Genomic DNA, 23,707 nt, shown 5'->3' with positions numbered 1-23,707 from the left:
GTTGATTGTGACAGAGATGAAAGCAGATATGCACCAATGAACATCGAAGCGAAGGTGATCTATGATGATTTTACCCTCATTGGTGTGACAGAGATGGAGGCAGATACATGCCTACGAGTGGCAGAGTTGGAGGTGATATGTGTGATACTGTAAACCTAGGTTATCGGCGATGATAGCCTGGGAAAAAGGACGAAGAGGTGAGTCAAAGAAAGATGAAGATCACACTAACCTCGTTGTCATATCCTCCATGAAGTCATTCCATATGTGAATTTCATATCAACTTAATTGCGCCAGAGAAAAGGTTTATAAGGAAAATGTGCTAGTTTTTGAAATTCCACATATCTCATTTATTCTTGGTATCATATGTAGCGGTGTGTTTGATGTCAGCTGCTCCAAAGATGTAAAGATCCAAGATATCATCGGCTCTTTGACCCCTAAAAAATGTAAAAGTTGTCCAACTTAAAAAGTCATGTGCATCATAGTTGAAAATATTCTTTCTACCCATTCAATAGATGCACCAATGTAGGCACAATAATTCTCGAAAGTTCCTTTGTTGTGTGAATCATCTTCTAAGAGAGGGAGAAAAATACTACCATATGTTGTTACTGCCTTTCAATGTTGACAAAGAGGGTTTCACATAAGCAACATGGGTCTCTGGAAGGTCCCCTCCAATATGGGTGTTTAAGATTATCCATTTTGCCTTAACAATGGTTAAAAAGTTGATTAGATATAAGCCAGTAATTACGCACATTTTAGTATGTTAATATGACCATATTTACATGTTTATTTGCATTAAATGAATTATAAATGTCTTTTATCAAGCATAAAATGATTATATTTCTTAGAATTCTATTTTTAATTATAAAGTATTTTTAATGGTTTTTGGGACATCAAATTCTGAAAGAACATAATTTTTTGAGTTGGAATATAACTTTTTCTGAATTTTTGGCATTATATTTGAAGATATATCATATTTCAATTTAAAATTATAAATCTATAACATTTTATGAAATAATATATGTTTTTGGAATTATTTAATGGTTCTTTGATTTTTTGGATTTCGAAAATCAAAGGAGAGAGAAATTGGAGGGCTGAAAATAATCTGAATTCAAATCACGATATCTGACAATCTAGAAGGAGTTTCAATCTGAAATTTTGAGCAAAGCTTTATGTTTCATGCCTCTTTACACCCATATAGTTGGATATAAAAATAGAGCCTCAGATTTTGTAAAAACCATCTTTGAACTCACTTCCTCCTAGAGAGGCTGATTGAAAGAGAGTGAGGGTTTTTAATGTCCATCAAGGTGCTCTTGGTGTTTTGAGTGATTGGGGAAGATTAAAAAATAAGTGGAGAGGATGATCTGAATAAGAAAAAAATCGGATATAAACCAAGTATATTCGGAAAGCAAAACCGGATCTAGTTGTAAGTGATCGACATAGATAGGAAGGAATTAGAGAGCATCACCTCGATCTTTGTATCATACTTAGTTAGAAGTAGGCTTCACTCCTCATGACTACCAACTCTTTCCAAAACCACAAGGGCTTCTATCATGTGAAATCTAATATTACATGGGTATATTCATACTTAGAGGTGTGGTTGATATCTTAATCACTTCATGCTCATATTGTTTGGTCCACTAGGGGAATAGATGATCCAAGGGAAATTATAGGTCATTGCTAAGGGACTAGTAATGATTTGAGTTGGGGGGTGGTCTGATAACATGTATTTTTGTAGGTTAATATGACCATATTTACATGTTATTTGCATTAAATTGATTATAAATGCATGTTGTCAAGCCTAAAATGATTTTTTTTTACAATAATATTTTTATTTTTATAAATTTTAAAGTAATTTTAATGGTCTTTATGACATGAAATTCTGAAAGAACATAATTCATTGAGTCAGAATATAACTTTTATTGAATTTTTTGGCATTATATTTGAAGAGATAGAATTTTTAAATTCAAATTATATATATCTAACATTTTATGAATTAATATCTTTTTTTGGAATTATTTAATGGCACTTTGGTTTTTTTTTCGAACTTCCAAAATCTGAGGTGAAAGAAATGCCTCAAGAGTCAAATGACGCCAAATTATGGCGCCACGGAAAATGATATAAGCTTTTCCCTAAACTCTCTATTTGGGCCCAAGACTTCTTGTTTGTGCAACAAGTGCACTGACCAAAAGATTATTCTCCACTTGCCGAGGAATCTGTACGTATAAACGGTCAAGGTTCTTGGCATAGAACATATCCATTCTGATGACATTAAAGTTTTGGTTGAGGCAACATTATCCAGACAACAACATGTAAGAATCTTTGCCTTAGACTAAGGAGGCCAAATTGATGGAAGAAGGCTCATATGATGAGTCTCCACGAGAAGGGTGCGATGGAAATACATGTGGTTGGCAAGCCAATCACACATTTCGTATCTCTTTCAATGTTAATTAATATAACATATTCATTATAGTGCACGTGTGATGCTTATAATGAAGTCAATGAATACATGATCGGACTTAGTGAATTATGATGAGATCGTAATACGGAGATCACTAGTCTTTAAGCATGTATTCTAAATATTCTATTAGAAGGATACACGAGAAGGACATCACAGTATCCAAATAGAATAACACTATCTAGTCTCACTCATATGATGAGTATGGCCATTCTCGTAGCCATTAGTGTTGTGACACTAAGGATAGAAAGTGGGTGCTCTTTAGTGGAAAGAGTTCAATGAATTGATACGTACATATCCCTGAATGGTATTATACCAAAATTTCAATCAGGTTGATTCATGTCACAGTTGTGTAAGTTGTCCTTAGACCTAAGACACCAAAGACATCTTGTGGACGGACAATTGTACTTTGACTATGATTTATTCTTCCCTAATCATGGTATTCTAATAGTCTTAGTTTGGGTACATCAAGAAGTTCATGAAGACGATTGATTGGTCAAGATGGGATCGTCCATCCTCGGTGTAAGAGGTGACAACTCAAGGAAGACGATGCAATGAAGTCCTTGGCCAAGGCGGTGGAATATAACTCGGATGATCGTTTGACAGTTGATCATACCCTAAGTCGTCCTAAGAGTGTCAAGTAGATGATGGATTATACGTAAACGATAACCGATGATGAGTGAGTCGATACATACTCCTTTGTATCTTCTAGGGCACGAGGTGTAGCTTGCCACCTCACGTGTTGGAGACTCAACCTATCGATTGGGTTAAATCGATCCGACGTTAATAAATTTATATGATGATATGGTTAATTAATTTGAAAGGCCAATAAAGGTTATTGGGCCACAAGAGTCGTTAATAGACTGCTACATCTGTTAAGGAGTTCTTCTCTCCACGTCAGCGAAACGATGTCTTGCCACAACACGCCACATCAGCAAAATGTTACACCACATCAGCAAAATGAAGTCCAGAGAAACAGAGTCAGTACAACGTGGACCAATAGGAACTTTAATAAAGAGTAGCTAGTAATAATTGAACACATACCCCATATACTCGTTAGAGAATTAGATGTAGGATTCAATATAAGTTTAAACATAGTATAGGATTAAATATAGATAGGAATACACATAGATAGGATTCATATAGATAGGCACATATTTTTCAAGATCCAACGACTATTATTTGTTATAAACTAGCCGTTATAGCTCGTTATAACTCGTTATAACGGTTACGATTAAAAAAAAATAACTCTACGTTATAACCATATATTTAGACATTAATGTACATTTTCTTGCGGATTAACAACGATCTTAACTACCTTATGGCTTGTTCATACTGCCCTCTTCTCTCTCTCATTCTTCACTCTCTCTCATTCTTTCCTCTTCTCTTCTTTGTTCGAGAACCATGAAGCGCCCGCCTCAACTACATGGGCCTAGAGGGTCACACGCAGATGATGTTTTGGACATCAAAAGATATATTTTACCCATTTAGTATAAATAGGGGAATGCCCTGAACGAAATTCACTGAGGATAAAATTGTTCAGGGGCCTTTCCCTTCTTCTCCCTTCTCCCCATGACTCCTCTCCACTCTCGATGCAATCGGGACAGCGTTACAACGTCAACGGAGGTTGAACGGGGCTTCTCAACAAGGAGGAGATCCAGCGTGCCGAGGACCGCATGGATACATCTAGAGGCTGCACACTTGAGCAGCTCAACTCGTCTTGCTCCGGAATCCAAGAAATCATGGAAGCGATCAGTGCAAAACTGAGTATCGTTTTGATTTCTTCATCCATATCAAGGCATGCAGAACACAACAGGGTGGAAATCAATGAGGTATTAAAAAAATTTACACAATATCTCCTCTCATGAGAACGTTGAATAACCTCATTGTTATGGTATCCAGATGCATTACAGTTTTCTTAATCGAGGAGAGAAAGGGACACCATCCATAACAAAGGTTTATAGTAATAAGTCGTTGCTCTCTCTTATGATATGTATTTTTAACTCAAAATTTTGCTTCATGAAATGCACAGGAATGTCTCGCACACTCTCACCCTTCATATTTCATTTTATTTCTCTAAAATGGTAGCCACATTATTCCGCGCAGCTGCCTATGGTGGAGTGGGAGGGTGAACTAGGTTGATGATGGTTCAGTAGAAACTCAAAGCACCATTTTTAAGGATGTTTATTCCTTTCTCGCCTTTGATTTTCATGAAATTACAAGCCGATGTGAATGATGAATTTGTGGTAAATTCGCCGAAAATCTTGTTCATTAAAAATGCAATGTGCTTTTGGTTGTTCATTTAGTGACGAACAACAAACTTCTGATCCTTAGTCTATGAGCACAACTCTCTGTTCCCTCCGACCCGGCACCATGTTTATTGCCAATAAACCAAAAAGAAAACCTGACATCTCAAAAATAAAATAAAATCTAGCAGGTTTTAAAGCCTCCAGAGGATGGGTCTTGGGAGCCGTCAGATCTCCATCCGATGGACAGGGTCAGCAAAGCCCAGCCTTAAGAAAGCAGCAATGGCCGGATCGGTTTATGAGCATGCTTATTGCCAATAAACCCAAAAAAAAAACCTGACATCGCAAAAAATAAAAGAAAATCCAGCAGGTTTTAAAGCCTCTAGGGGAAGGGCGTTGGGAGCCGTCCGATCTCCATCCGACGGACAGGATGATCACCGTCGGTTCAGTCTTGTACCTGGATCTGCTCCATCCCAGCCACAGCAAAGTCCAGCCTTGAGAGAGCGGCAATGGAGAGGGCGGCGGCGACCTCCTCCGACGAGGACGATGGCGAAGCTCTCATGCCGCAGAACGAGCGCAAGCACCGCCGATCCTTCGAAATCTCTGATCATCACGATCACCGCGCCCGATTCGACATCAGATCTCGCTGGCCTTACCTTCTCGCCTTCTTCTCCTTCTTCCTCCTCCTCTTCCTCCTCTTCTTCTCCTTCAAAACCTTCCAGAAATCCCCTTCCATCTCCAATTCCTTCTCCGAGGCCGACAGAATGCGAGAGAACGAGCTCCACGCTCTCAGCTTGCTCAGAAACCAGCAGATCAACCTCCTCCGCCTCTGGAACAAGACTTCGGCGGACGAACTCCGATCCGCGCTGAAAGAACAGATCAAGCTGAACCAGCAGATCCAGAAGAGCCTCCTCTCCTCTCACGATCTGGATTTCTTCTCCGGGAACGATTCCTACTCGCCGATCGACGGCGGCTTCGAAGACGTCTGCAGGAGATCGGAGGCGGCGTCGTCGAGGAGGACGATCGAGTGGCGGCCGAAGAAGAACAGGTTCCTGCTCGCGATCTGCGTTTCCGGACAGATGTCCAACCACCTGATCTGCCTACAAAAACACATGTTCTTCGCGGCGATCTTGGATCGGGCGTTGATTCTGCCGAGCCCTAAATTGGACTACCAGTACGATCGCGTCGTCGACGTCGAGCACATCAACCGTTGCTTCGGCGGCAAGGTCGTCGTCCCCTTCGATCAATTCGCGGAATCGAAGAAGAACAGCAAGATCCAGATCAACAGATTGATCTGCTACGCGGCGTCCCCGCCTTGCTTCTTGGACGACGAGCACATCAAGAGGTTGAAGAACTTGGGAATCGCCATGGGCAAGATCGAAGCGGCATGGCCGGGGGAGAAGAAGAGGAGAACGGCGGACGAAGTCAGGGGGAAGTTCGCCTGCGACGACGAAGTTCTTGCCGTGGGGGATCTCTTCTACGCCGATGTAGAGGAAGAGTGGGTGATGCAGCCCGGTGGGCCTTTGGCCCATAATTGCCGGGCCGTTATTGAGCCCAATAAGCTCATCCTCCTCACCGCCCAGCGATTTGTGCAGACCTTCTTGGGCAGTAACTACGTCGCTCTCCACTTCAGACGCCATGGTTTTCTCCAGTTCTGGTACGTAATCTTCTCCATAAATATCTGGGTTTGGGCCAGAGGACGACGAAGAATCAGTTTCGTCCTCTTAAATAGTGTTCGCCCATCCGATCTCAGTCTGATATCCAATTTCCAGATAAAACTCGGGGTGGTTTCAGATACCAGATGTTGGATGTGGAACTATAGTTCCAGATCGTCCCGGACGTGGCCGATGGACGGGACGGGACAAATTTCGTCCCGTCCAACGTCTGGATTCAGTGCAGAGACGAAGGACGGGACAAATTTTCGTCCGACGGAAAGAAAACCGTCCTGTCCAGTCCTTGCAGGATGAATTTTCGTCCCGTCCAGTCCCGGACGAAAAAACCTGTTTTATAAAATAGATTAATATATTAATATAGATTTTTTTAAGTTGTTTAGGAAATTACAGAGGAGAGAGAATGCAAAGGGCCATATGTACAATTATTTCTAAGCAGCATCTGTTTGCACGCACGTCAAAAAAACAGGGACTTTAATGCAAACTGTCATTGCGAGGCCACGTGGCTACATCTTAACCGTAGGATGTGAATTCAGCAGTACAGATTCGTCTGTCCAATGTCCGAGACCTCCAGACGGACGGTTTTTTTGTCCCATGGGACAAAAACCATCCCGTCCGGTGGTTCCTGGCATGAATTTTCGTCCCGAAATCCGTCCATATCTTTCGACGGAACAATTTTTTCGTCCCAGGATGAAAAAATCGTCCCGTCCGTGTCCCTGCACAATATGTGGGACAGATATCAAACAGCCTAATTCCGATATCCGATTCAGCATCTGCCCTGATGTCGACATGGGGTTTGGGATTGGCAAACACTGGTCGGCGTGCCCGCAGATGACCAAAAAATTCACAACATTTACTGCCCAAAAAAACTTGTGACCTTATACGTACGGACTGATCCTATTGACCAATCACCCACATGAGTCATTTATTTAATAAACGATAGAGACTGCCCAATGATTAGTGGGATGTGGGAAAGGCAAGTCAAAACTTTGACCTGCACGGTGCAACCACCCAACCATTGTATGTACTAATGATGATGATGATGATGATGATGATGATGATGATGATGAGTGTTGGATTATATGATGCAGCAATGCCAAGGCGGAGAGCTGCTTCTTCCCGGTGCCTCAAGCTGCTCAGTGCATCCTTCGGGTGGCGGAGAAGGCGAACGCTCCAGTGATCTATCTCTCTACAGATGCAGCAGGCAGTGAGACGGATCTTCTCCAGTCTCTGGTTCACTCGGATGGCCGACCCATCCCATTGATCAAGAGGCCAGGTCATAACTCAGTGGAGAAGTGGGACGCTTTGCTCTACAGAAACCATCTCGGAGACGACACTCAGGTATTTTAAATTTCCAATTATTTAAACGGAAAAAGATCAGGTGGATTATTCTCCTTTAGAAATGGACGGATGGATGGGATGGGACTCAAACGGCCATCCATTCATCCATCATTTCATCATCGTCACCATTCGTTCATCTGTAATGAAAGTTGAAATGTCATTCCTCCGTCATTCTCCATCATTTGTCGTCCATCGTCTTCGGGGATGACTGATGACTAATGCAGGATATGATTTAGTACAGTCATCCATGCATCAGTGTGTCGGATGATGGATTGAGAATAAATGGATGACGAGCCATCATCTGTCCTCTAATCCTATTCTCCTTCACACAATATGCTAACCGTAGAGCTAAGAGTTGAAAACAACAAATCTAAAGCAATTTTTTTGAGTTCTCTGAATGATTTTGAGTTTGTAAATTTAATATTGAAAGTAAATCACACGTAATCCATCATTTGACGCTGTGTCTGGGCAACATCCGTATGCATTAGTAGAAATATGCATATGATAAATGTTAACACGCATTATTTCAATCAACTCAATGCATAAAAAGAGGATAAATGAAATGTAGATGCAGATCATGAATGCATGTCATTATATCTTCCAGACATAAATCATTTCCAGTCATAGAAAATATGTAGATGCATATGATTATATCTTCCGGACATTAATCATTTCCAGTCACTGAAAATACATAAAGAACCTTAAAAGATTGTTTTTTTTTAAGGTGGAAGCAATGCTGGACAAGACAATCTGTGCCATGGCGAGAGTGTTCATTGGGTCCTCTGGGTCGACATTTACAGACGATATATTCCGGCTGAGGAAGGACTGGGGATATGCATCGGTTTGTGATGAGAATCTCTGCCAAGGAGAGCAACCCAATTTCATAGCTTCCAAGGCGTAGTTTTTCGGATGATTGGCATGTGGCGTGTGTCCATATCATCATCATCATCATCATCATCTTCATCATTTCTCTCTCTAGATTCATAACTAGGCAATGAATGACTCTCTGTCCTAGTATGATGCCCAAAAACCGGAATGCAATTTTGATATCAGTAAGTTTATAGAAATAGTAAAAAAGAGAAAGATAACCAATTTTGAAGCTCAATCATTATCTTCGAAGATATAGTTTCATGTTGCCGTCTCTCTCTAGATTCAGACCTGGTTGATGAATGACTCTGACCTCTTGATTATTTACAAACATCAAAATAAAATCATTACATCCTGTCTTGAATAGAAATGAAAAAGAAAGGCAACCCACTCTGATATCCAATTTATAGTTTCGAAGACAGTTTTATGGATATTTTCATGCTGCGGTGGGCTATGACATCATCATCTCTCTTTCTGAGATTTAGATCAGGAGGACGAATGACTCTCACCAATTGATGATAATTAATCATCAAGATACAGTAGTGACATCACTAATTCAATAGAAATGGACAAGAGAAAAACCGATATTATTGATTTTGAACGGTGTATCTTCGGATACACCCTCTCCCTGTCCATTTACATAAGAATTGCATGCAATGACAAGGGGCATGACCTTCAGAATCTTTCCGGCAGGCCAAACAATGAAACCTTCATCAGACACCAAAAGTAAATTATGTTAAAAAATAATTTCCATCTAACACGCATCCATAAATATTCTATGAAAAGCCCGACATTTTATTTTCATGAACGAAACCGAAAAAACATTCTCTCGACCAAGATAATAGTAAATCACAAAAAGAAACTTAAACTCAGTTCCTAGACAAAAGGAAAATAATAAGTTCTCATTTATACATATTCATAAATGTTCGCTGAAACCTGGATTTTGATCTTTTACGTCAATGAAACCAAAATAAACTTATCAGAACCAAAATCATGGTAAATCACGAGAAAAGTAAAACCCTTTTCTCAGCCAACAGGGAAATAATACGTTTTATTTATATCAAAAACACATTCGTGAATATGCTCAGAAACCGGAATCGTTTGTAAACTTAAACACATTATTTTCTTGACTCATGAAACCAAAAAATAATGGAAATAATGGAAATTCACAAAAACAAAACTTACACCCAGTTCTAAGGCAAAAGGTAAAAACTAAGTTTTTTTGCCTGTAATGGCGTTATGGTGTAGCACGTGAGACACACGAGCTACACAGTTTGAGGCTATCTGATACGATCCTCTACCCTCAAAGGGTATCTTAAGAATTTTAGCCCACTAGGGGCATTTTAGTCATTTCATGTTTAGGGTAGATTGCTTCCTTTTCTTATAAATATGTGTAGCCCTCCCTTGAGAAGGTAAGATCGGCCTCTTGGCTCACTACCTCGATCCTCCCTGTCTCAGTCCCGTTCTTGTCCAGCGATCCCCTATCCCTGTGATCATCTCACCGGATCTTCAGCCGGCTCCCCTCCAATCCGATCCCTACCCTTACCGTTCGGTTCTCTTCTAGTCTCTGATGATCCCCATCCCCGCGATCATCAACCCTTCGCCGCGTCATCAGGTGGCTCGTCTCTCGTCAATCCCTGCCCCATCTGTTCGACCCCTCCTATCATTCCCGTTTCGACTCTCCTACCCCGGGAATGTCTACCTCGCCTCGCCCTCTACCCTCCTTCTGATAAAAACCTAGACTGAGGTTCTTATCATAATCTGACGATTATACTACCGTTATAACTCATATGGGGCTGTGACTGATGCACAGCCCAGTCCCCACCTCTACTATTACTTAACAGAAAAACTCGTTGGTTTTCGCTTTGTATTCAGCCTTCTCTCCCCCGTGGGGTCCGCAGCTCGGCTGACATGGTATCAGACAGCGGATCTGATCAGTGGATGACACATTGCCTAACCAGTTTTTCTCCGTCTGGCCTGCATCTGATTGGTGGCGCTACAGCTCGCCGGTGTTATCCCGGCCTACATTACTCGATTGCTGGCGTCTCCTGCCCTGCATCTTTGGCAACTCCTGCAGTCCGTCAATTGATTTCCTGTTTAACTGGGTGTCAATAGTTCTGCTACCTCTGTGACTACAACTAGTCTAACTCTTCAATGCTGTCCTGCTACTTCTGTGACTCCCTCCGAAGGTGTGATCGTTCCTTCTTGATTCAGTTGTTTTCTCACTTGAACAACAACCTTTATTTGCGGGGTTCTGTAGTCTGTCTTCGAAGCACGTTTTCCCATAATTATTATACTCCATTGATGGCCAAAGAGGAAACGGCCTGATGCAGGAACTACCCTCATGACTATGGGGAAAAGTGATAAACGCACTTGCCTGAAATCACTCCACGGAATTTGTTCACTGGCCATAATCTTTGTCGATCGGCGCATACCTTGTCCTCAGGGTCTACTATACTACTTGACAGATGATCTGCCTAAGCACAATGATTCAAAATATACCAAATGGAGTCGTGTAGAGGATTTTCTCTACACCTGGGTGTTAGGTTCTATGCTACCCGACATGCGTAAATGATGTACCAACTATGATCACATCAACGTGATATGGGATCTCATTCAGGAAAGATATTCCATGCAGGAGGATGAAGAGCAGATTACTGATCTTGCAGATTGATCCATGAACCACTCCAGGAGAAATTCACTGCATATGATCTGCGCATTATGGACAGAAATCTATTTTTATTGACCTCTTAACGCGGGGCAGCCCGGGAAAAAGAAGAATCGACCAAAGGAGCCACAGGGAGATGATAAAGATCAATTATGGTGCAGTCATTGTCGCCAATGCCAGCATACTAACAAAACATGCTAGAGAATTCACGGACGACCTGCCTGGGAGCTAAGCTTATTAGAAAAACCAATAATGTGATACTAACTGACAGGCTAGAGGTTGAGCAGCATACTGTGCCAAGAAATTAGATGAACAGAAAGAAGGAAGACCTGTCCCGCCTTCGAAGCCAGCTAAATGCCGGTGAAAGTGTTGGACCCACATCTCTTCATCACTCAGGCATCTCCCAGTGTTTTCCAATTGTAAGCATATTGTCAAACAAATTTCCATTATGGTTCAAGATTATGGTGCCACTGGTCATATGAGTCCATAGAAATCAGTATTCAAAGAATATAAATAAGCCATTGCACTAAGAAAATTCAAAATGCTGATGGTAGTATACTTATATTTGTGAGCATTGGTGGTATCAACATTGAACCAGTTGGAATCCTTACTCATGTCATACATGATCCTCACCTATGTGTTTGTCTGATCTCTGTTCAACGTTAGTTCAACTCTCCTTGCATAAGCTAATCTTTTGAAGGGTTAATGCATTTATTTGTGACAAGGTCATGGGTCTGAAGCATGGCCTATAAAGGATAGAGATGGCCGGTAGTAATTGTATTCTTCTGACAACGGCACATCCTGCATGGCATTGACAGCAGGGGAGGTTCTGATGCCCAGGACTTTATCGGACAAGGAAGACCAAGTCTGGCTTCCCATCGACAGCTGGAACATCCCTCCTTTCATATATAGAAAACTTTATACCCTGATGTTTGAAAGGGCGTATGTATGGAAAGGTTTGTTTGCCAAGTCTGTCCCTTGGCTAAAATGCAGTACTTATCCTTTATATGATTCCACGGCCACCAGTGTTTCCCAACTGCTCCACTGATATGTGGGGACCAGCCTGTTTAGTGACTTGCATGGTTTCACTGGTTCTTAATACTTGCAAATGATGTCAATGGATTCACTTGATGAAGCAAAGAATTTATGGCTATGATCCAACAACAGTACTGTAGATTGTTAAACGTTTCCGCAAGCATGGACTTAATGAGTTTTGATCTCACATCTTTCTATACGGAGCAACGCATAGTACACGATGCTTCTTGCTCTTACACCTCAACAGATTGGTGTGGCCAAGCGAAAAGTGGGACATGTTCTAGGAAAGAGCAGTGAGTTAATCATCCAGTTTAACACCCCCAACTCCTTGGGGAAGCAGCTATGCTATCCCCTTACCTCGTCAATAGGCTTCCCATGCCCTCGCATCATGGCAAAACCCCCTTAGATATGGTTACAGGCACCTACCCTAATCTCAAGGCCCATGCTGACTTCGAACTTCATACTTTTGGATGTGAATGTTAAGTGCACTTACATCCTCACTAAACGAGCAAATTAGCTCCCAGAGCTGTCAACTGTTCTTTGTGAGGTATTCTAACACTCAAAAAGGCAATAATTATTACATTCTAAGGAAAGGATATTCTATTATCCATATCCATCCTCACACACTGAATCAACATCTCAGTACCCAATGCCTTCTCTGTTGTTCTTACAAACTTCACCAATCTCAACTACTTCATCTCTTTCTCTAGAGACCCCAACTCGAGACCCTGCCAAAGAGGCAACCTTAGAGGTGGGTAGGGCAAGTAAAACTTCTGGCGGAGCATGTCAAGTTGACGAACACCATATCCTCAACATTCATCAAGACATGTTCTAGCTCAGCCTATTGCTCAACCCACTATGGTTAAAACCAGTTGATACCTCAAATCCAATGGACTCTTAGAATGTTCCGCCAGATGATGTAACACATCTCACTTCTCCCCAAGATGATAGTGTGAAGACATCAGATTTTTGTTTCATTAAGTGAATCCAGGAGAAACGACCAACAGATGGCATACTCCCTAACACCAGTACTATCCCTTTCCCACTGAATAATGTTCTTAGTTACCAGAATTTCTTACTCCCTAACACCAGTACTATCCCTTTCCCACTGAATAATGTTCTTAGTTACCAGAATGTTCTTACTCCCTAACACCAGTACTATCCCTTTCCCACTGAATAATGTTCTAAGTTACCAGAATGTGAGACACGCGTGCTAATTAAATCGAGTTCTGAGCCAAAACGGGAATAATAATCTTATTTATACCAAGCAAGCATTCATTAAAATTCTCGAAAACCTGAAATATATTTTGCAATCATGATAAAACACTCAAGTTGGACCAAAAATTATGAAAACATAAATAAAATTCCTAGCCAAAAGGGATGGGAGCTTTTAACCTGAGGTGAAAGGAATAAAAACTTGGTGAAAAGGTTCTCATCCAATGCTATGGGTAAGGGGGCCATCTGGGCCAACCTCGCAACCTTACTCATCCTGAAACAAAGAGCGGAAATATTGTCACGAAAAAAACCAAAAATTTGTCAGATTAAACTGTTAAAATTCTCATAGGAAAAAAGGCAATAAGGTTACCGGGGTACCTATCAAGGATGCTGGCCAGGTTGTTCTTAGCGTGGAAGAGGAGGCGGATGTTATCATCCATCTGAACACCAGCAGATTCATGTCAGCAAGAGATACAGGTAGTTACACGATATGAATAGAGAAAGAGATTAGCCTAGACTAGCATCCATTAGATAAGACTAGATTAAATTAAATTATGCAGATAGATATATGGAGTCAAACACATGGAGAGAGACAGAGAGTGAGGGAGACAGAGTTAGTGCGGGAAACAAACATGCAGCGAGAAAGAGACAGAGAGAGAGAAAAAAACAGACAGTCAAGAGAGAGAAAGAGAGACATAGACAGAGACCGAAAGAGAGAGAGAGAGAGACAGAGACATAGAGAGAGAGAGAGAACAGAAACAGAAACACAGAAAAAGAGAGACAGAGACAGAGAGAAAGGAGACAGAAACACAGAAAAAGAGAGACAGAGACAGACAAAGAGAAAGGAGACAGAGAGAGAGAGAGAGAGAAGGGAAGAGAGTGAGACAGACAAACAGAGACACACATGACAATAATAATACATTATTTTCAAGAATGTATTGCAGGAGATGCAAGAGAAAGGCGCACGAGTTAGACGCTTGCACAAGTGGAACTATAAATAAAACGCCGGAGGGAAAGAGGGGAGGATGGAATCATTTTTCAACAGATTAGTCGGGAGGGAGAGGCTGCGGCCAGAAGGGAGGGCTACAGAGCATAGATCCTCAGTTTGTCTTTTGAATCTGGTCTACCCTATTGTTCTGTACAAGATACATTCAGAAATGCCAGTTGAATGGAAGTAGTTGAACCTAATTCAATATTATTTTTCAAGAAAGATCACTACAAAGTTATAGATACTGCTTCGGCGTATCAGACATCAAAAGAGCGACAGAGAGAGGCACAGAGAGAGAGAGAGAGAGAAAGAAAGGAATTGACCTTCAATGAGTCAAGGTTATCCTTGATCTGGCATAAGACCTGTGCATTTTCGTCCAGGAGCTGCCGCATGGAACTGGTAATACAGGATTCTGCGTAAAAGTAGGCGTCACTCATCTGCATCATGATCTTAATCAACAAAGCACCACCTGAACCATCGGATGATGCACCATTGGCGGAACAGTCTTGATGATTCGCCATGAAAGGCCGAGGCGGCACATCCAATGGCCCATTAAAAGTTGCCAAGCGCGCTCCAAAGGAGAAATCAACCTCTTTCACCTGTTGGTAAAGAAAAAAAAAATTAACAATATATAAATGTCAATAATATGAAGAATAATCGGCTGACTCGTCCACTGCCATCCTATGAATATTTTGCATCATCTACACCTTATGATCTTTCATTATCTTGCCGCCGCTGTAGTCTTGCTTCTTTCGCCTTCTGCTCTCCTTCTGTGGAGATAAAATGATAAACGTAAGGTCATTATTTTTCCACTGACAGAAAATCCAACAGGCAATGGGAGCTCGATTTAATTACTTAAAACTGGGAAGTTCCCAGTAAAGTCAGGTCCTCAGATCTCGCGGTAATTCATTTCATGTCTTTGAGCCTGAAGTAATTCATAAATTCTAAGATATTTTTAAATTACTTAAGAATTTATTCATGTCACGAAATCAATTTTTTATATCAATTTTATTCTTAAAATAACTAAGACAAGTATATTTGAAAAATTTTTAGCGAGTCTAATTTCGCCAATCAAGTTTCCTCTAAATCTTATTATATGTTAGTATTTTTTGATTCAGGAAATTTGCAGACAAATCATTTTATTCACATTTTATGAATCTCTACTAAATCCTACATGTCCATACATTAGCTCAAAGGAAAGGTTCATGTAGGGATCTTGCAAACTGGGGGCCTTAGAAATCTGTCCCAGGTCCGTGTCTCTTGTCAACATGGTGCAAGTGTGTTAATTAATCAATCGACTAGAATCGCAGGTACTATAAATGAAATGGAAACGGAGAAAGTGAGGCATTTCTCAGATTAGAGAATGGGGCATCAAAGTAACAAAATAAGCACATCGCTTAGAAATGATAAAAGGAATTAACATTCTCATTTAGGGTATTTCAGTAACACTATTACCATTGCCATTCTTTCATCAGCAAAAAAAATATCTTCGAAATATTTACAGAATTGCAGAAAGCAAACCCTGACATTTTTTTAGCTTAACCAAAGAATTCTAAATCCATGACTGGAACTGAGACAAAGAAACCAAAAGATACAGAAGGTCCAAACGGTAGGGGCAAAGAACGAACTATGAGATAATACATTTGAAGAACTGTGCCAAGAACAAACAATGAGATGGTACATTTGTGGTTCAAAACCGGATAAAAAGAAAAAATGATAGCCAGGTGAGACTGACTACCACTCGCAGGAGACAAATCAAGAAAGGGAAGAACTTACTGTCATCCATTTGCATCTGAACGCCACATCTCGCACAGTTTTCTTCTGCAGGGTGGCCGCTATCTTGACATACTTGGTGATACTGGGCTCGTTGGAGAACCTGAAGCTTGCCATTCAATAAGAATATTTTGGGAAAATTGAAGGCAGAGAGAATAAAAACCACAATATCATTCAATTTCTTTAGCTGTCAGGTCGTTATCCTACATCGTATCGCCTTGTTTGAGAACTATGGAAGCTATGTCCCACAGTCATCATTTATTTTCCGAGGTCTAAAAATCTCATCTTTTCTCTTCTTGGCTCGTTACAATCCCATCTTTTACCTTACATAAACTGGAAGAATCTCACCTTTTTTTCCTCTCAGATCGTTGAAATTTCATCTCGTTTCTACCAATATCATGTTATGTTTTCTCTTCCCAGATTAAACAACCTCATCTTACCTCGTGTTTCTAATTTCTTTTTCCAACCCGGATCGCCAAAAACCTTTTTTTTCGATCATCCGGATCGTCATTCAGTTTCCTCGATTAAAAACACTAGAAACGTTGGCAGAACGAACTTGATTAGGAAATGTTAGAATAAATTCTTGTTAGTGAGAGATCACTCAATCAAAACACGAATTAAGGAATAAAACAGAAGGCAGAACATTCACCTGGCGAGGCCTTCCTCCAACAAGAGCTGCTCTTCGAGTGACCAAGACAGTGCCAATCCGGCATCATGCCTAAGGTCCAAAGCCGGATCAGGATGAAGAACCCTAGAGATTCTCTCGTGTGGCATCGATAGAGAAATATTTTCCCCGCCAGAACAAACATTCCAGGTATTAGGATCAGTACATTCGACCATATTGGAGCTATTCACAGCTCCGGACTGAAAGGAAACCATGCGACGATTGTGGAAGAAAGAAGGTGAAACTCCCTGCTGAAGATCCATGTTCGACTCTGCAGCCATCTCGGCTCAACCAACTCCGCCCTAGAAACGCATTTCCTTCCCGCGATTACCAGAACTCGGCGTATTCCATCAGAAAAGAAACCAAACCGAGTTTTAAAATTCCGTTTCCTGGACTCCTCTCGTCTTCGATTCTGCTTTCCCTCCTGAAATCGAATCCCGTCCAGATTTCAACAAAAATATGGATAAACTCCATGAGATTGCAGCTATAATCCTAAATAAAAAAGAAGCCAGACGAACGATCCAAAGCAACTAGGAACCTCCCTAGCTTCCACTATGCTCAGCAATTTCTAAAATTCACAGAAATCGAAGCAACCAAGGCAAAATCGACTAGGAAGAACGCGGACCTCGGATTCCGTCGACTGGTTAGGGATTCGATTTTCCTCCTCTTTCTTCGCCAAAACCTTATCGAAATACAAATCTTACTCACCAAAATCAATACCTCGGCCGTAAATTTCACCGTCACCTACCGCCGTTCTTCTCCTTCCGCCGCCGCCCCGCCGCTTCTCAGAGCGAGAGATCCCCAAATTAAATCAATTTCGCCATTATTTGGCAGGGGAAAGAAGAAGAAGCTGGATCCGGTGCTTCCCCAGGTCCGCTCACCGCCCGCCGCCTGCCAGCGCTGTGCAGATGACGGCTGAAGTGATGGGTCAAGCGGTGAGCTCACCACCTGGCCCCACCTTTTATTCTAAAATACTCGCGACGAGTCGGGACGAAGCGAGCCTTTATCGAAAGATCTCAGGGATGACGTCATCTTACGTACAGGCCCACGTTTCACGCGTGCGCGTCTCTTTCGGTACGGATGGCGAACCCGTTGACTTTTGGGTATTCGCGCTCTCTCTCTATCTCTCTCCCTCTCGCTGTCGCTCTGTGAGTGGTTGATAGAGCTAGTAGAGAGAGAAAGGACGGGATGCTATCCCTATCCATCTCTCCAAAATATATCGCTCACATATCCATGCTCTTTCTCTCTCTCTCTCTCCCTCTCTCTCTCTTCCTCTCTCTCCATCTCTCTCCCTCTCTCTCCCTCTCTCTCCCTCTCTCTCCTTCTCTCTCCCACTCTCTCTCCTTCTCTCTCCCACTCTCTCTCCTTCTCTCTCCTTCTCTCTCCCACTCTCTCTCCTTCTCTCTCCCACTCTCTCCCTCTCTCCTTCTCTCTCCCACTCTCTCTCTTCCTCTCTCTCTCCTCTCTCCCTCTCTGTGTCTCTCCTTATCTCTCCCTCTGTCTCTCTCCTTCTCTCTCCCTCTCTGTCTCTCTCCTCTCTCCCTCTCTCTCTCTTATGTACCTCTGTGACTGGTTGAGAGAACTGATAGAGAGAGAAAGGAAGACTGCTCTCTCTATCCGTCTTTCTGCCCTTAATATAATGTGCATGTATCCATGTGCTCTCACACGTTCTCTCTCTATTTGTCCCTTTGTGACTGGTTGATACAGCAGATAGAGAGAGAAAGGACTAGCTGCTCTCTCCATCCATCTCTTCAGATTTATCCATCTCTCTCTCCAAAATATGATTTCGCTGTCACCACTCTCTCTCTCTCTCTATCTCTGTCCCACTTTGATTGGTTGATATCCCTGCTGGAGAGTGAAAGGACGAGTTGCTTTCTCCATCCATCCCTCCGAATTAGTCTTGTTGGACTGATGACAACCCACCTTTGTTCTGTTCAAATATGTCATCTGTCCAATTATGGAGTGGAGGGATGATTGAACAAATTGTCTTCAGTCATCCGTCATAAATGACAGATGACTGTTGATGTGAAGGACGGAAATGTGAAAGAGTATATAATAAATTAAAATAAAAATGTAGTGTCTTCGTAGATGGAGAAGGTGGGGACGACGATCGTTGACAACAATAGTGACGAAGGGGACGAGAACTCTACACAATGTTGATGGGAACCGACAGAGGCTGGGATGAAGATTGTCCACGATGCAAATGACGATGAGGGTAAGGCTAATGTGGACAATTGGGACGATGAATGCTGACAACTTGTGATTGTCTAAATGATATATGTCCGACATCGGACAACCGATATCCGATATCTGCGAAAAAACCGGGGACAGTGCCTGATATCGGATATCGGACAATATCCGTCTTTTGGATGTAGACAGATATTGTTGGCTAATGACGCGACGGATCTCGGATACCGGATATCAGTTATCGATATCCTGATAGTGAAACCAATATCCGGAGATCGATATCTAATATCCGGTTATTTTTTCCCAAACCGCTGTAATCCCGTATGGAAGAATTCTAACATTTTGTAAAGTATGAATGTTGTCCACCCGATTTTCATATAAACCCCTCTATTACATTTCGCGCGCAAACGGATGCTGCCAATGACATTATAAGAGAAATGCCTCTCCGACTCAATATTCTCCAAATTTTAGTAGGAAAACTGTACGAAAATAAAAATTATTTATTTAAGCCCCTAAAAATAATTTATTTGGATTCATACTCCTGCAACGTGTAACATATAATTTTTTTAGGGACCTATTTCTAAGGGATAATTAAAATATTTTCCTCGAAATTAGAAGTTAAACTAATAGCTTATTTTAATAAAGTTATATCATGTAAAATATTTTATTAAAGTTATATCATGTATGTAGTGAAGATGTCTCTTTATCCATGAATAAATCCCCCAAAAATTAAGAATTTTTTAGGGAAATGTTGAAAATTCTGTAATTAATGCCCACACTATATTGATCTTATACATGATTTAAATACATACATACACACAATATAGCTAATATCACTTTGCACATCATATTAGAAAATTAAGCGCATGTTTAAAATATTTATATTAATATTTGTGCATGTTCTACATTCGGTAATTGAAAATTTTTAATCTTGAAAAAATCAATTAAATTTTAGGGAAATCTTGAAATTTTTTTAACACAATTTGTGCAACAAAATAGGCCACTTTTGTAATATTTGACCATTAAAATACGCCCTTCTTCTAAGAATTTTCTCATGGCTCCATCAACGGTATGTACTTGGTCATAACCTGCATAGTAAAAGAGAACAAATAAAACACGATGGTTATGTAAAATATGCACTATACGACTGTCAATGCAAGGCATGTGTACCTCGAGCAGATGCAACTACCCCATCCTGGTCATCCTCACCATTTGAACCCAGCTCCACATCATTGTACCATTGTTTGTTGTCCACACGCAGCGAACACTTCACAGTGATTAGTGTTTCAATGCTTATCAGTGACAAACGTGCTCTCTTATACGTGACAATAACGTTTCCCGTACGGAACATGTCTTTAGTAGGAGCGCTTGTTGCACATACAGACAATAGCTCTCTTGTAATGGAGGCAAGTAAGGGGAAACATTTTGCCCCTGTGTTGGCCTACCAAGATAGTGGGGTGAACACTCCCTCATTAGGCACGACCTCTGTCAGATATTGGTTGTACTCGTCTAATGCCGACCTCGCTGGCACATGTGCAGGTTGGACTTTTGGGTGATCAGTTTCAGTGTGCTCAGTTGCTGCACATATCAGCGAGTCACATGGTAGCATGGATCGTACATATGCAATGGTTGCCTCTCTGACGTCTGACGCCCTCACGTAGCATGGACCCTTTGTGGAATGGGTCCATTAATATCATGCAAGTGATTTCATCATTCTCCCACAGGAGTTCTGCATACTGCACTAGCTTGTGTTGCATCGCCTTGCACGCTTGCGCCATGTTACAACGATCTCCTTCATGCAACCATCGTACACAGGTGAATAAAGTTCCCTCTTCAACATTCTGGATGATCTCCTCCTCCATGCGGCACATGAAACTGTCGATGAGAAATAACACATCACATATGACTGGCGTCTCTATCCGGAAAACATGATCGGTGGATATAGAAAACCACCAAAAGATGCAACAGAACTCTTTCACCAACTCCCACTCGTCCTTCGACATCTTTGTCAACTTCCCCTTTTTGCCAAATTTCTTCGATACTTCATCAATCACATCACGTTTCTTCACGGCAGCGGATAACATAGCATAAGTGTTGTTCCAGCGAGCCGGATAGTCCAACACGACCATGTTAGAATTTCTAACTTCGGGGTCGTCTTCTCATGCCTTCGCATACTCCTCTCTCCTTTGAGCAGAGCTCCGAATACTGCACACTAGCGTCCACACCTTTGCTACTACATCACCAAATATAGTATATGACATGCTCTATCATTATCTTTAGACACTAAGTATATATCTCCATGCACGTTGTCATTGTCGCTACCATACTATTCTATTGTCCTGCTTACATCGCCTTCATCGGGCTCTACTACTTGGGCCAAAGGAATGCCGAAGCTTTAAATTGCCGCTTGGACAATAATGTCCAATATGTGTGCAACACATGGGACATGTCTTCCGGCGATAAACGTTGGGTTGACGGTCTTTATCTTCTTCGCAATCACAAACAACATCCTCTTATATCCAGAGGCATTGTCAGTAGTCACAACGTAAACCTGCATAAACAAATATCACATATAAAATCACATGTTCAATTACAAAGATAAGTTCGATGCTGAATGATGATGTTTGGTCGCAAGCAAAATTCTTCCAAGACCTTGAGAGTGATGGACGCCACGGTGTCCCCATCATGCTTGCTAATGATCTCTCATATGGCTAGTACTTGCTCTCGGTACACCCATTTCTCGTCCACCCAATGCACGGTGATGCCTAAAAGACCAGTACCGTTCTCCGTAGTCCACAAGTCTTAAGTGAGGGACACTCGGTCCACATTCTCCCATAGCTTCTTCACCTCTTCCTTCATGCAGCCATGCATTTGGATCATCCACTACTTCATGACCTTTGCACGTGGGGTTCCAAATCCAACTATGTAGCGTAGGGCCAGAACTCATTGAATGCTATATTATGAACGATGCTCCATGGGGAATCCGTCAAGAATATGAAATTTGCAATGACATTCTTCGTTTCATTAGGGGTATGCCCTCTTATAGGTCCTCGTCGGCTTGGCCGTCCCTGTTGTTGCCCCATAGCAATCTTGGGGGGGGGCACTACCTCTAGGTGGGTTCATGGTTCTGAGAAGCATAATTCGGTTATCAACGATTGGTTCTTCTAGATTACATTAATGCATGTTGATTCACTATGCTTAAAACTCTAGAGATATTATAGAAATTTGCAACTTCATACACAAACAATATGAAAAATAAATAAGATCAGACAATAAGGAAAAGGAAAGACTATTAGAAGAATAATTAAAAAGAGATGAGAGAAAGAAAGAGGAAGAAGGGAAAAGAAGAGTAAAAAAATGAGTGGAGAAGAGGGAAGAAGAGTCGAAGAGGAGAATAGTAAAAAAACGAGAAGTGGAGAAGAGGGAAGAAGAGTCGAAGAGGAGAATAGTAAAAAATGAGGAGTGGAGAGGAGGGCAAAAGAGTCAAAGAGGAGAAGAAAAAGAAATAGGAGAGAAGAGAATAAGAACCAAGGAGAGGAGCAGAAGATAGAAGCATGAGGATAGGAGAGCAAGGAAAAAGAAGAGAGGAGGAGAAGAAAGAGGAAGAAGGGAAGAGGATTAAAAAAAATGAGGAGTGGAGAGGAAGGAAGAAGAGTAGAAGAGGAGAAGAAAAATAAAATGGATAGAAGAAAATAGCAGACAAGAAGAGGAGAGGAGAAGAAGATAGAAGAACGAAGATAGGAGACCAAAGGGAAAGAAGAGAGAAGGAGAAGAAAAGAAATAGGACATGAAAGAATAAGAATCAGGTGGAGGAGGGGAGATGAAAATAGAAGCATCAGGAGAGGAAAGCAGGGAAAAAGAAGAGAGGAGGAGGAGAAAAGAAAGAGAGAGAAAAAGCAGCAAAGGAAAATTTTGAATGAGCAGTGAAGAAGAAAAATTAAGAAAATATGAGAAGAAGGAATAGGAAGAAGGGAAGAGAAGAGTAAAAAAAATGAGGAGTGGAGAAGAGGGCAGAGGCAGAAGAGTCGAAGAGGGCAAGAAAAAGAAATAGAGAGAAGAGAACAAGAGATAATAAGAGAGGAGAAGAAGCTAGGAAGAGAGAAGAAAAGCAGCGGAGTAAAATTCTGAATGAGCAGTGAAGAAGAAAAGTTAAGATGAGAACAAGGAATAGGATAAAGGGAAAAGAAGAGTAAAAAAAAATGAGGAGTGGAGAAGAGGGCAGAAGAGTCAAAGAGGGCAAGAAAAAGAAATAGGAGATAAGAGAACAAGGGATAATAAGAGGAGAGGAGAAGAAGCTAGGAAGAGAGAAGAAAAGCCGCAGAGTAAAATTTTGAATGAACGGGAGGTCCCTCTTGCGTGCGTTTTTTTTTAATTATGATTAATTGCCATCTTTAAGGGGAGGAAATTCATGTTGGGCTTCTTCTCCCCCTAAAGAGCCTTTTTAATGGGAAGTCCAATAGGCTTTCCCCTTAAAAGGGGGCCCAATTGGGACACCCACAACTGCCACTCCCTCTCTATAAGAAAGGGGAGGGGTGGACGTGGGAGAGCAGGCTTGGTCATTGTGAAAATTTCCAGATCTGAATTGTAGTTGGCAGTTA

General features: G+C 41.5%; 2 protein-coding genes across 7 annotated transcripts; one reads left to right on the top strand and one right to left on the bottom strand.

The window, feature by feature from the left end:
- Positions 1-5,081: 5,081 nt before the first annotated feature.
- LOC144710723 (O-fucosyltransferase 36-like) lies at positions 5,082-8,768 on the top strand. Its single transcript, XM_078584559.1, has 3 exons — positions 5,082-6,358; positions 7,463-7,712; positions 8,437-8,768. Exons 1-3 carry the CDS (start codon positions 5,211-5,213, stop codon positions 8,611-8,613), a joined length of 1,575 nt encoding a protein of 524 aa, XP_078440685.1. The 5' UTR covers positions 5,082-5,210; the 3' UTR covers positions 8,614-8,768.
- Positions 8,769-9,147: 379 nt separating this feature from the next.
- LOC144710725 (uncharacterized) lies at positions 9,148-17,799 on the bottom strand. Of its 6 annotated transcripts, XM_078584562.1 has the most exons (10): positions 17,671-17,793; positions 17,548-17,604; positions 16,908-17,346; positions 16,262-16,361; positions 15,193-15,255; positions 14,952-15,084; positions 14,809-14,897; positions 13,876-13,937; positions 13,678-13,771; positions 9,148-9,287 (listed from the first exon to the last, which is right to left on the bottom strand). In XM_078584562.1, the coding sequence occupies exons 3-10, from the start codon at positions 17,201-17,203 to the stop codon at positions 9,255-9,257; spliced, it is 870 nt and encodes a 289-aa protein (XP_078440688.1). In that variant the 5' UTR covers positions 17,204-17,346; positions 17,548-17,604; positions 17,671-17,793; the 3' UTR covers positions 9,148-9,254. The 6 variants fall into 6 exon arrangements, 5 of the variants coding, with proteins under 5 accessions (XP_078440688.1, XP_078440687.1, XP_078440690.1 ...); XR_013583392.1 differs by having other exon boundaries at positions 13,868-13,937; positions 17,548-17,799; XM_078584561.1 differs by having other exon boundaries at positions 17,548-17,797.
- Positions 17,800-23,707: the final 5,908 nt, after the last annotated feature.

Source organism: Wolffia australiana, chromosome 12 (assembly GCF_029677425.1).
Source record: "Wolffia australiana isolate 7733 chromosome 12, ASM2967742v1".
NCBI lineage: Eukaryota > Viridiplantae > Streptophyta > Magnoliopsida > Alismatales > Araceae > Wolffia > Wolffia australiana.
Note: the sequence above shows the minus strand (reverse complement) of the source record. Positions and strands in the feature narration are given on the sequence as shown.

Coding starts and splice junctions, on each gene's coding strand:
- LOC144710723 (XM_078584559.1), top strand. CDS start 5,211: ATGGAGAGGGCGGCGGCGACCTCCTCCGACGAGGACGATGGCGAAGCT. Junction 6,359..7,462: donor CATGGTTTTCTCCAGTTCTG/GTACGTAATCTT, acceptor TATATGATGCAG/CAATGCCAAGGCGGAGAGCT. Junction 7,713..8,436: donor ATCTCGGAGACGACACTCAG/GTATTTTAAATT, acceptor TTTTTTTTTAAG/GTGGAAGCAATGCTGGACAA.
- LOC144710725 (XM_078584561.1), bottom strand. CDS start 17,203: ATGGCTGCAGAGTCGAACATGGATCTTCAGCAGGGAGTTTCACCTTCT. Junction 15,256..16,261: donor TCAGATGCAAATGGATGACA/GTAAGTTCTTCC, acceptor TTATCTCCACAG/AAGGAGAGCAGAAGGCGAAA. Junction 14,898..14,951: donor ATCATCCGATGGTTCAGGTG/GTGCTTTGTTGA, acceptor ACTTTTACGCAG/AATCCTGTATTACCAGTTCC.